At 37.5% G+C, this 14095-nt stretch overlaps 2 protein-coding genes across 7 annotated transcripts in view; one reads left to right on the forward strand and one right to left on the reverse strand.

The window, feature by feature from the left end:
* BABAM2 (BRISC and BRCA1 A complex member 2) overlaps window positions 1-10544 on the reverse strand; it is a 343218-nt gene extending 332674 nt beyond the window's left edge. For 2 of the 5 annotated variants that reach the window (XM_039887510.1, XM_039887508.1), the window contains exons 1-2: window positions 10161-10288; window positions 6748-6899 (exon numbers count right to left, since the gene is read on the reverse strand). In XM_039887510.1, the coding sequence (XP_039743444.1) occupies window positions 6748-6875 (128 nt within the window). In that variant the 5' untranslated portion in view covers window positions 6876-6899; window positions 10161-10288. Of the gene's footprint in view, window positions 1-6747; window positions 6900-10160 lie in introns of all 5 variants that reach the window. The other 3 variants (XM_039887509.1, XM_039887506.1, XM_039887507.1) reach the window with 2 other exon arrangements.
* A 61-nt stretch (window positions 10545-10605) lies between these two features.
* RBKS (ribokinase) overlaps window positions 10606-14095 on the forward strand; it is an 82989-nt gene continuing 79499 nt past the window's right edge. For both annotated transcript variants that reach the window (XM_039887514.1, XM_039887515.1), the window contains exon 1: window positions 10606-10742. In XM_039887514.1, the coding sequence (XP_039743448.1) occupies window positions 10654-10742 (89 nt within the window). In that variant the 5' untranslated portion in view covers window positions 10606-10653. The remainder of the gene's footprint in view (window positions 10743-14095) is intronic.

Raw genomic sequence — 14095 nt, forward strand, 5'->3', positions numbered from 1 at the left:
ATTAAATTAAATACCATTCCTATCTACTGGATTAGCAAATAATCTTATAAAATTTACAATACTGATATTATCAAAACTAAAGGAACTGGCATCCTCATACACTGCTAGTGGGAGTGTAAGCTGATAATACATTTCTGGAGAGAGTTATATTTGTTTATATATCCTTACATATAAATATAATATACCAACATATTAAATACATCAAAAGTCTTAAAATTTACATACCCTCTGGCCCAGGAATTGGAATTTTGCTGACACACAGAAATATATGCATCCATATAGACACTTTTATTTTTTATAGCCCCAGAGAAGATCTCCAGATAATGAATCTGACAATTTCCTAATAAAAGGCCAGGTTACTGCCTGATCACACTACAATGAGACTCAGTAGTCAACAAGCCCGCCTATGCACAAAGAGCTTCAATTTCAGAGCCCCGCTCTTGAACAGCCATGGTCAACCAAGAATCATCAGTTTGAGGAAGGCCACCAACATTAAAGACAGAAGGCAAAACAGAGATAATACAAGGTATTAAAAAAAATTTTAACTGTAATTAGGCAATTGTACCTCATTTATATATATATATATATATATATATATATATATATATATATATATATAAAGAAAACTATAATTAATATCCTTACAGAGAAGAGAAGATACTGCATTCATGAAACTACAACAATATGTGTATTGGGGGTCTCCACGACTGCAGATCAAGGCCTCCAAAATTCGAAGGGAAGGTAATTTGCAACACAGACTTCTGTACCTGCTCAAATTATCAATCAAGTTTTAAAGTAGAATTAAAGACATTTCAGACTTCTGGGAACTCAAAAACAAACCTCCTCCTTCTCCTTTCTTAGGATGCTATTGGAATTAATGCTCCAACAAAGCAAGAGGGCACAAGAAATTAAGATATGAGATTCGCCACAGAAAAGATGCAAAGGGAAACCTATAATGTTAGCTGCATGTCAGACCTAGACAACAATGAATCCAGATTAAAGCAGTTCCTCCTCCAATCTTCCCATTTCAGCAGATGGCATGACCATCTACTCGCTTACTCAAGCTCTCCCAAACCCCAAATTCAACATCCTCATGATTTCACCCTCTAAATCAAGGGTCCCCAACCCCCAGACCATGGACCGGTACTGGTCCATGGCTTGTTAGGAACCGGGCCCCAGAGCAAGAGGTGAGTGGTGGGTGAGCCAGTGAAGCTTCATCTGTATTTGCAGCCACACCCCAGCACTAGCATCACGGCCTCAGCTCCACCTCATGTCATCAGGCTTTAATTCTCATAAGAGCGCTGGTCCCTGGTGCCAAAAAGGCTGGGGATTGCTGCTCTAAATAGTTAACAATTCCCTTCTTTTCATCTCCATTGTCACCACCATATTCTAAGACTCAATCGCCTCTCGTCTGGTCTACTGTAATAGACAGCTATTAGTCCATCTTATCCCGAACAAGCCATTTTCCATATAATAATCAGTTATTTTTTTAATATAAATAAGATGATTTCTTTTTAATATAAATAAAATTCTCCAATAGCTTCTCAGTCCACCTACAATAAAACTCAAGTTTTCAAATATAGCCCACAAAGCTCTGCATAATCTGGCCCCTGACTATCTTTAAATCTCATCTCATTTCCCTCTCACTACCTTCCAACCGCAGTGGCCTTGCAGATCCCCCTACATGTGAAGCTTTCTCCGGGATCTGCACGTAGTATTCCCTTTTTACATCAAATTCCTCAGTTCCTCACATTGAATTATTCTCATCTTTCATGAAACAACTTAAATGTCATTTCCTCGGAGCTTTCCTGACCATCAGTTTTCAATTAGCCCCTCACTAGGTCAGTTTCCCTTCATTTCCTTTTCTTAGTGAGTTAAAAAGAGGGATTTTTGCTAACTGAATTATGGTATGTCCTAACAGAATAGTATGCAACTATTCAAACGAGGTTATCAAAAAGTTTTTAGAATACGTGGCTCAGCAAGACAACTTTTAAGAATTAGAAGAAGATGGATAAGGAGAATTTTTCCTACCAGCCAACATGACATTCTATAAAGTTGTAATAGCTAAGACAATGTGGAACTGGCACAAAGACAAAGAGGCTGACATATCAGGACAGAAAGCCTGGAAACAGATCTGTGTGTAACGCAAACTTGGCATAATAACGGGGGTAGCATTATAGATCCACAGTCAAAGGATGAAATTTCAAAAATGATGCTGGGACAACCAATTAACCATATGGGGAGAAAAAAAAAATGATATCCCTATCTCACAACATTTTATAGAAAAAATAAATTTCTATTTAAAGACCAAAAAAGGAAAAAGGGAAACTTTTAAATTCTTAGAGGAAGATTTGTATCTTTTGGGTAGGACAGAATTTCTTGAAATGTCCCTTTTCACACACATGTCATACACAATAATAATAACACAATAATGTCATTGTCACACACCTAAATAGTAAAATACTGATGAATGTGACTCATTAAAATTAAAACTTCTGGATACCAGGAGCACCAAATTAAGAATATAAACCACAGACTGAATGCAGATATTTGTAATACATGTAACTGCCAAAAGATCAGTATCCAAAATACTTAAAGAATGTTTTAAGATCTATATAAAAATACAATCACTGAAAAGATGGGCAGAGGATATTCCTAAAATAAGAACTCTGAATTGGTAATAAGGATATGAAAAGATTCTTCACTACACTAGTAATCATGGAAATACAAATTAAAACTATAATGAGATACCATTTCACACCCACCAACTGGGCTAAATTTTAAGTCAGACAACACAAAGAATTGTTGAGGCTATAAGATAATGGAAACTCTCATTCATTTTTGGCAGAAGGAAATTGATACAATCTGGCAATATCTAATAAGATAGAAAATGCATATAACCTAAGAACTAGCAATTCTATTCCTAGAAATATACCTCAGAGAGGTACCTTTGAAACTTTTTTGATCATCACAAACATATTTTACCTTGTGACCCAGTGCACACATACTTATTTAACTGAAACCAGAATCCACGAAACAAAGTTTATTCATATTATATGTCACACATTCTGATCATTTCCATTCTATTCTCATTCATTTTTAAACACTGAAGTGACTCACTCAATTGATTTTACAACCACTAGTGGGTAAATACACCCAGCTGAAAAGACTCTGCCCCAGAAAATATTCTCATATATATATCTCTTGCACAAAGGTAGGAAAATGGTCATTATGGCATTGTCAAAAAAAAAATTTAAAACAACATATAGGCCAATCAGTAGGAGTGAATAAAAAATTAGAGGCACAGTCATACAACGTAAAAGGATATAACCATGCAAATGGAAGAATGAGGACCATAAGTATCAGTATAGATAAATTTCATGAACTTAATACCAAGCAAAATAAGCAAGTTGCAGAAAAATACATAGTATGATATCATTTGCATAAACTTTTTAAACATGTCAAACAAGACCGTATATTGTTTAAAGACATATTTACACATAATGAATATATAAAGCATGAAGATATGCACAAGGAAAAAGAAAATAGATTCCAGAAGAGTACAGAAAAGGAAATGAAATGGAAAAGCCAAGTGAACGACTAGATACTATATTGGTAAAAGTTGCCCATCGTCAAAATTAAAATTGCCTCCAAGGGCAAGGTTCCCTCCAGGCAAGGTTCAATGTGCCATCTAGAGAGAGCAATGCAGCCAAATTGAGATCAGTCTTCAAAGCTCACAACACTCATCTTTTAAAACTGTTCTATTGAGTAATCAAGTACCCTGAGTATCTATTTTTAACGAAGTAATGAAATTCAGAACATGGACAAAAAATGCAACAGGTAGTTGTAGGAGGATGAGATGTCACAGCAGATGCCCCAAACATAGCCATGTGCCAATAAGGTTGAGTCACTGTGATATGCTGAAAAGATATTAAGGCTCAGTTGCCACAAGTTGCAGTGAGCCCCCTCTGTGCTTTCCTTTCTGTTATATTTGTCCAGCATCATTCCAGAATGCTAAACATCTTCTAGATTAGTAAATCACTAAAAATGACAAAATATGGCATCTTACAAATAACATATGCTTGTGATCAAATTAACACAGAGCAGAAACCTAATCAACATTCAGTGGGCTCATGGAATAATTCCCTAAAATTAAAAATTTGGCCCCTCAAGGTCTCAACATATATTTCACCGAGAAGAGGAAATCTAGTGCTGTAATACATTTTGCTGTAATTTCAAAAATGTCAATTCATTTGTCACAGAACGTCATTTAAAAAGATTATGTGCAGCGGAATTAAAGCAATAAACTACCAGACCAATAAACATGCTTCTAAGCCACAAGTCCACACTACCCCCAAACCAAGCAACTTCTCTAGCAAAACATCTAACCCATTCATCCATTCAACCCTTACTTAATACACAACATGTCAAAGGTACCACAGAAAGACCTTAAGGAAGCATAAAAATAAAATAAACAAGGACCCTGTCCTTAAGATACTAACAGCCTAGCAACAGAGTTTAAAAACACACAGTCTTAAGACAAGGTAGAAAGATGTGGGTGCCATAAGAGAAATAAAAATTAATGGCTTTATTTTTAAAAATCTTACTTTGAATAGATTTCTGCCTATCTACTCCTCCTGTGAGCCAGATCTAGAATACAGATGCTTAGACATCATCTCTTCAAGAGTAAGTAGCAATGTATACTAACAAGACTGGTTCTTGTGACCTCTAAAAATCAATCTCACTGTATCTCTTCTATGTATAGTGTGTCCTACAGGGTATGCCCCTTTTAGTTAAAAGAAATCACAAATGTGGATCCCAATTCTCATAAATGTGAGTGCTGCTGATCTAAAGGAAAGAGAAATGCCAAAAGTGATACACGAAAATCCATTCTTTTCCCTAACTCTGCCACTGTCTTGCTATAGAAACTTGAGGAATTCACACTTCGGCAGAAGGAAGGATTGAAGAAAGCTTCTAAAGAACTTATATGGATCTGTCAGACAAGTACTACATAAAAGGCAGCAAAAATACTCTAGGTTAATAAGGCTTTTCATATCATTTTATGTGTAGCAACTGTTAATGCAGATGGAAATATTTTTATTCCTTTTTTAAGTCTGAAAAACATAAATTCTATAAACACTAAATGTCATTAAAGACCATATCAAATAATTTTCACAGAGCTAGTCCAGACAGGGCCAGGTCTAGCACAGTCTTTTCGAATTTATCATCAGACCCACTAATTGCACTTAAACACTCAACTAAACATTCAGGAATTTGGGACCCTCCAATGACAAAGGCTAGAACAACTGAGCAACAAAATAAATGAAGATAGTAATTATTCTAGTATGATCCAAATACAAATTATAACCAGTAAGATAAATACCTAAAAATTCACATTGATATGAATAAATTACTGAATAAATAAATAATTGCGGGAGAAGGGAGAGTACTTATTTATAGTACAACTGAAATTAATAGATGTGGGAGGAATAAGGGAAACAGAAAATCACTCTTAGACAAGCACCAAAGTAATAACAGTTGCAGGCAAGGCCCATCAGTGGATGCTAAAATCAGTGGACAAAAGTATGAGAGAAACAAAACATCTGCACAGTCTCAAAGCATTACTCCATAAGATACTTACTAATTACAAAGGGAAAATCACTTTACAATTAAGATTGTATACACAATCTTAACCAAGCAGTCAAAATTAAACATACTAGCAGCAAGACATATGAACATCATGTACTCCCTGATGTGATGCCTGAAAATGGTACAATACCACTTCTATCTTATTCTTGGGGAAAAAAAATGTGTTTCTCGCTCTAATAAAGAGAAAACATTAGACAAACTTATATTGAGTGACATTTTACAAAATAACCAGTTCTATCTTTAAACATGTAATAATCATAAAAGACAAAGAAAGACAGGAACTGTCACAGGTTGGGAAGACTCAGAAGACAGGACGACTTGATGCATTTTGCATCCTGGATTGGCTCCCGGACCAAAAAAAGGGCATTTATGGGAAAACTGGCAAAACTCAAATAAGGTTTGTAGAACAATTAACAGTATTGTGACAATGTTAATTTTCTGTAGAATTTTAGTAAATTTTCTGTAAATCTAAATTTGTTTCAAAATAAAAAATTGATTTTTTTAGGGGGGTTTCCAGTGACATATTTTATTAAATACCAAGAATATAAATCAGTGCAATTTGTTTTAGATGGACTTTTAATATAATTACATAAATAACTCTCTATAAACATATATTTAAGCTATTTTTTCTATACAATGTATTCATGAGTTTTTTTTAATGCAACTTTTGTAAGTATGAGATCTTACCATTACACCCATTACAAAAAAATGACTCGTTTTGGCTAGCTATTATAATTTTCCTATTAGGAAAGATTATCAAATTCAGAATCTCAAAACCCAACTCTTATAGTGCATACTGGATTGCAGAGGACATAACAAGAAAACGAGTCAATAAATGAAAAACATACTTGCTAAAAACCATGTGGCAAACTGTCCACAAAGAGATATGCCTCTAAAAAGACATAAAGCAATGATCATACAGCAATGGCCCACAAATAAACAAAACAACTTGAAACACAAAATGCCAAGAACTGGACAAAACCAACTGAATCAATATGTGATAAGATCATGACTTGATGAATTTCTGTGGCCAATTTTTATGAGTCTATCAAGAAAGGCTTTTCATTAGGGAAAGGTTGAATTGGTTCTGGTACATACCCAGATTTCAAGTCAGTTATCCTCAAACAGTTTGTAGCATCCAGTCCCACTTTTCCATTGCGGACCACACTAGATATGAATGGGGAGAGCATTGGAGAAATTCGGTTCAAGGCCACTTCTGGGGACATTTTAACGTGACTTGCAAATCACCACTGAAAACAGAAGAAAAGATTGATGATCGGGGTATCCAAAAGAACTAGCTCTAAAAAGTTTCCTGAAAACTGGCACAGCACACTCTTGCATGAATGAAGACCTCATTTTCTGTCTTACAACAGCCTCTTCCAATAAAACCATCTCCCTGCTACTCACCTACTTAGGACAGAGACTGTAACATTGATTTTCAGGAACAGAAGCAACCCTCCAAATCCAATTCCCTCCTCCTTTCTAAAGCTGATTTCTATACTACCAAACTCTACTTAAAACTATCCCATTCTCTTACAACTGGCATGTTCCACTTCAACTGAGGCCTTAAGAAGCGTTCACTGACAATCTTCTCCCTCTAACACACATACACTAGGTTAGAAATCCTCTGTGTCCCCATAGGAAGTAAGACCTTGACTGACAATACTACATAAAATCCTGGAACAAATATAACCTGCTTGCAATTGTGACTTACTAAAAATTTACTTCTGATATACCCCTATTAATAACTGTCCCTCCACAGTATATTATAATTACATACTTAGTGATCTATCCTCTGGAAAGAAATCACAAACTAAACACCCAATAAACATTTTTAAATAAATAAATGAATAGAGAGACAAAAGCTATATGAATATTTAGGTATGGAGAGAGGTAATATGCCCTCAAAAATTTTAGTAGAGGATAGTGTATCTGAGGACTAGATGTAGCAAAATCTACTTAAACAATTAAATCATGAAAACACACTTATCTAGATATTCAGCAACACAAACTAACATGGATGTAAAAGTCTATGACTATAAGGCACTAAGAAGTTCTCACACTTGAAAATACAAAAGTAAAACCAATAAATCATATCTAAATTACTTGGAAACCCATAGGGCAGGGGAAGGGAGTACGTGAATTCCTCTTAATAGATTTCTAAATGAAAGCCTCTATTTTCGGAGGTGAATAAGTCAATTTAAATGATCATTTTCTTCCTCAATCTGAATGGATAATCCCACATCAAAAGCAAACTAATTTCCTGCAAGTTACAAGTAAATGATGTTCTGGTTCTAGTTTCCATATATTATGCCATATGAGAACTTACATGTCCCTGCTAAAATAAATGTTGAAAACTAGTACCTATTTTAATCATTTCAGACAGTAATAAAGAGAACTGCAGTGATCTTTCAAAAAATATCAACACTGTAACCCTATATTGGATGATACCCAGAAGTACTGTTGAGGCAGTAAAAGCTTTATTTTTAATACCCAAATCATCCTTTCTGAAAATATAAAACAAACTCCTCTTCCAACCACTTAACAGATGAAGTCCTTCCACCATTCCAATATGTCATCACAAAGTAAGAATAAACATCTAATGCATGGTATTATCATAAAAATCATGTGCATTATTATAACACCTTATCACTTATAAAGAGTTTCCAAGTACATATTGCACTTGATCTCCACAATCCTGGGCAGTAAAATGGTATTGGAATTTCCACTTTACAGATGACACAAATAACTTTTATAATTGGTCTTTGAAAAGTATACTAATCCATGTTATCATTTTAAAGCCTATTTTTGTCTATTCTGCAACATTTCCACCTTTTTTTTCTATCCACTGATGTCACAGTTCTCGAAAGGATGCTTATCTAGATCATAGGCAAATACAAAAATACTTATCACGGAAAAAAGCAAAAGAATCTCACCTACATTACAAAACCATTCTTCCATGTTTTCCCCCATAATACCTATCATTATTATATCTTTCACTTCTATGAAAAAAGGAAACAGAACCAACATATTCTGAACGTTTCCTCAACATCAAATGCTATATTACCCACCTCTATCTGTAATTTCATTCACTTCCCCTGAACCCTCTGGGTAATATTGTCCTCTGGGTAATATTGTTTCCATTTCACAGATAAGAAAACTAATACTCAACAAGACTAAGTGATTTGTTCAAAGTCATAAACTAGCAAGTAGAAGGATTAGAATTCAAATCCAGATCTCCCTCAAGGTCCACTATTCTCATCCTCCCTCAAATAAGCATTTATAAGTTAAATCACCAAAGTGAAAAGCATCGAAATGAATTTTTTAAGTATATATCTAAAATTTACACAAAATGTCATGAATTTAAACTCATGGTTGCTTTACAACTAGAAACAAATTAGACTACTGCTGGCCGATTGCTGAAGCTGGTCTGAGTGATGCACTAGTCAAATGCTAAAATGAACAAACCTGCTTCAGAAGCCAAACTAAAGGTGACAACAATCCATTCCAGTTCAGCAACTGTCATGACCTTGGAATGACACCTGAAGGAATGAATTTCTGTCTTTGTTTCCAGAGCAGCCATACTACTATTTTTTGACAGTTCAAGATTTCATGCAGCGTTAAAATGTTTCTACTGTGATGTGTTGTGACTTCTCTAAAGGAGGAGAAAAATACTCCAAAATCAGAGGTCACAGAATAACCAGAGATGAGGGTCCTTTGGTATAGTCCTTTTGAGCCAGGGACGTGGATGGGGTATCATCCCCCAGCAGTAGCTTTTATACATTGCAGCGCTGAATCAAATCCCAGATTAGTAACAATTTATGGTGGCCAGACTCCCTTGAATGCTAGCTAGGTAATCTGCATTTCCTGATTTTGACATATTACAAAAGGAAAATGTAGAAATACAATTCTTACAGGGTTCTGCTGCCCTAAAATAAGGTCACATGAGGCCCTTTGATGGGCTGCCTGGGGACTACAAAGACGTCTAAAGCATCATCCAGTTTCTTGCAATTAAGATGAGATGACAAACACGGAAACATGTGCCCTGCTGACGTCATGGAACGGAAAGGGGTGGCGTCCTGCTGCGTCACGTCAACGTCATACAGCGCACGAGGGAAGTTACACTCGGGAAGTAATTTCTCCAAGGAGCAACATTCAAGAAAAACAAGCCGGCTCAGACCCAAAGAATGACCACCCCACTCTAGGAGATATCTAAAAGGGGAAACTCTCCCTTCTCCCAAAATGTATGATCCCCTCAACAGGCGGGAATGAGAAAGGAGTCTGAGCTTGATCGGGAACCAGGGGACGAACAAGATAAGGAGAAAGAGCAATTTCTGGCCTTGGGAGCTCGTTCTTTAGGGGACCAGCGAGATGGGGATGAGCAGGGCATCTTTGGAATGAGGGCCTTCTCTATAGGAAGGGAAGGCCCTGGAGATATTTAAACCACGGTCCTCAGCGCCACCTGTGCGACTTGGGATCCAACCTCCCCTCACCAGCCCCAGTCTTGGTACCTGGAACTTAGTCCGTTCGGTAACCGGCGACTACGTGGGGTACAGGTTCCCCGAGCGCGCCCCCGACCGACGCACCGACCTGCGCGCGCACCGCGGGCCAGATGCGTGCGCGCCCCCGGACGTCCGCCCCGCCCCTCTGCGGCCCGGGAGCCGGGCGGCGTGCGCGCCCCCGCACCGCGGAGCCAAGCGCTCGGAAAGGCGTCCCCGCAGCGCCTGAAAGTTCCTTCTTCAGTGCGTGTGTCGTACGTGGCGAGCAGCGCGGAGTCTGGAACTATCGAAAGGGCCCTGTAATGAGAGGCGGTGCAGCGAGACAATTCCTGGAAGAACGAGGGGCAGTTGGTGGGCGGGGTTATTTCGGGCATTCAGGTGGGCCACCCGCCTGGGCGTCGGGAAGGCCCGCGTGGTTAGGGAGCGTAGGAGCGGCGTCTCTGGTTACGGGGTCGCCCAAAGGGTAAAGGGCACCCTCCGAGTTGGAGAGCACCTCCTTTGAGCAATGGCCGCGTCTGGGGAACCCGGGAGGCAGTGGCAGGAGGAGGCAGCCGCGGTGGTAGTGGTGGGCTCCTGCATGACCGACCTGGTCAGGTTAGTCGGGAGTCAGCACGCAGAGTCTGTGGCTCGCGGGAGGGGGCGGACTGTGCGCTCTTTGCCTTGGCTCTGGGGCTTAGGGGATGGAGAGTGATAGCTTTTGGTGTGGGCTCACAGGTTTCCCTGCCCGCAGTGTGCCTTGATGAGGTGGAAGAGGCAGGATCTGAGTTTCTAATGGTAACTGTCAGGTGAGGGAACATCGAAGCCAAGGTGTAGTAAAAGTTCTGACATTTCTAGAAGCTCCTCCGAAAACCTGTTTCTTTTCTCTTGACCAGGCTGATGAGCCTCTCTCCTCACTAGCCCAGTGACTTGGCCAAGTCATTTTACCTCCAAGAATGTGCCTGCCTCACATGGTTGTTGTGAGAACTAGATGAAGTAAAGTGTTTTGTGAGCCATAACACTATCCACATTGGGTATTATTCGTCTGAACTTGTATAAAGTGAGTGGAGCAGAGGTCGGAAAGCAATTAGTCACTTTTCATCATATTGATTGTTGACATTCCTACAGTATTTCATATTTACAGCTTATTTTTCAGTATTACAGTAACTGTGGGTTACCTCTGGCAACCCAAATGTGGGTCAAAATAAAAATCTAACAATATTTACAACCCATTTTTAAAAAGCGATCAAATAATGAAAAAAATATGCTAAATGAAAATCGTTGAATTAGGTCAGTGAGGTTGAATAGAGAGATCCTTCCAATTTATCTTCCTTTTCTTAATGAAAGAGGCTTTTCTGATTATAAAAGTAATGTTCATTGTAAAAAAAAAAAATCAGATATTCCAAGAAAATCCTACCATTCAAATTGCTAAAATTTAACATTTTGTTGACTAGCTTTTGAGGTATAATGTTTTATATTATTTTAAAAAAAAGATCAGGCATACTACCATAAGACCTCATCCATCCAGCAACCTTGCTTTTCCAAAGGATAGCAGAGAACCTAGAAATAAATTAAAAAACCTTGGGACAATCAGAATAAGTCACCAAATCCCTGCACCAAACCACCTTTGTTTTATTTAGAAAATAGTTCTAGTATCTGCACATAACCAATTTAATCTTATATTGCTTAAAATGTTTATAAGCCCAGTTATCAAATTTCCAGGCCGAAATTAAAAAGGTGGAGAGGCTGCTAGGGGCAGGTATAGTGATTGCCAAAAAACCTGTAAGTGAGTAGGAGAGTGTAACAAGCAACAAAAGAATGTTAAATGCCAGTAGCCTTTGTTTTTCCACAGCTATTTGAGCTACCTTGTCAGACACTGTACCGAGATAGATGTGCTTCCTTTGGTAACAGAGCATAATGTTCAATCTAGTTGTGGACGTGTGATGAAGAAGCCTACACATATTTTTCTAGAGCAAGAGTCAGTAAACCTTTCTTTAAAGGGCCAGATAGTAAATATTTAGGGTCTTATGTCACATTTTTTTAACAACCCTTTCAAAATGTAAAAACTATTTTTATCTCCTAAACCTTACAAAAACAGCTTGCTGACTGCTTTCTAGAGCATCACTGTCTTACAGCCTACTATGATGTTACTAGTATGACTCTTCAAGGAAAGGTAATATGATACCTGTTAACTTTTGTATAAAAGGGCATGTTTCATTTTAGAAGTAGTTCCATCAAATATGTTTAAAGTTTAGTTTCATAAAGGAAAAAACCTTCAGTAAACCTTCAGACATCTAAAATAGTTCATTCCTTAGAAAATCCATCTAGCCAGTTTTTACCATACTTTCACAGGTGAAGCGGAAGAGTTAGAAAGCTAAACAATTTTCTCAAGTAACCTACTTGAATAAGAGTGTCATAGTTAAAATTCAGAGCCACTTTCTCGTTAAACTAAGAATTTTCTGTGAAGCTTGACCATCAGCCATTAAAGATAATTCTAATACTTTATAAAATGAATATTCTTTAAACTTTGGGGAGAGCAGGGTGTCAAAAGCCCATGTTAGCATCTGTCGGGATTTTTTAAATCTCCTTTCAGAGCTAGAGGAATTTAGAAATTATTTATCCCAGCCCTTCAGTTTATAAATTAGTAAGCTGAGGCTCAGAGAAGTAATAAATTCATATGTTGTGAATCACCTCTCTAATTTCTCTTGCCATTTTTTTCCTTCATAAAATATCCAGGTTTCTACTCTTCACATGAATCACTAGTAAAAATTTTATTCCCCTATAGACTCTCTCCCATGACTTTCCTACAAATTTCTCATGGTTTCTGACTACTTCTGCCTCTGAAGATCTTTACAAAATACTTGAGTATAGGATTTTTAGTTAAAACTCTGCATCTGTTATAAACTTGAGTCCAGCTTTGCTAGTTATGGTACATATCATGATTATATTAGTTTTCTGTTGCTGCTATAACAAATGACCACAAACTTAGTGGCTTAAACAACACAAATTTAATACTTAGAGTTCTGGAAGTTGGAGGTCCGACACATGTCTCACTAGACTAAAATCAAGGTGTCTGTAGGGCTATATTCCTTTCTGAAGGCTCTAGGGGAAATCTGTTTTCTTCCTTTTTCCAGCTTCTGCAGGCTACCCACATTCCTTGACTCACAGCCCCTTCCTCCATCTTCAAAGCCAATAATTGTTGGTCAAGTCTTTCTCACTATGCTACTCACTCTTCTGCCTCTCTCTTCTACCTTATAGGAACCCATATGATTATATTGGGCCCAAACAGATAATTCAGGATAATCTCCTGATTTTAAGGCATCTTATTATCAACCTTAATTCCTCCTTCCCATGTAACATAACATATACAGAAGTTCCAGGAATTAGGTTGTGGACCTCTGTGGGGCAGAGTGAGGTGTGGAGGGGCATTTTTCTGCCTACCACAGTAGTTAAGCTTAAAATAAAAAAAAATCTCATAATACTTAGAGCTTGGAGGATCATTGAAGCCTATCAGTCCATCCAACATTTTACAGATGAGGTAACTAAGAGAGGTTAAATGACTCACCTCAAATCACAGCCAATTAGTGGCATACTGAAAGCTGGAATCCAGGTTTCCCAACTTTTATATTTCCATTATATCATTCTGCCTCTAACTCTGTCTAGTATTTATTGCCCTTTTCATCTGCAGTTCATTTGAGAGCTTGTAGTCTGTACATTGTTTAGTTTGTAAACTGATAAGGAATAACAACTAAGGATTTATAATTTTCAGATCTAAATATAGTATCTTCATTACTATTACCTATTTTATTTCGAAGTTTAACCGTAACCAGCCTAGACACCCATACCTATACTGTAGAATCACTAGAAATAAAACTATTTCAGTAACTAAGCCTTCTTGGATACCATCCAGTGCAACTCATATTATATATTGCATTACTGTGTGCCAGAGACTGCTAATTTAATCAAAGAGC

The sequence above is a fragment of the Pteropus medius genome, unplaced genomic scaffold (genome assembly GCF_902729225.1).
Source record: "Pteropus medius unplaced genomic scaffold, Ma_sr-lr_union100, whole genome shotgun sequence".
NCBI classification, from domain to species: Eukaryota; Metazoa; Chordata; class Mammalia; order Chiroptera; family Pteropodidae; genus Pteropus; species Pteropus medius.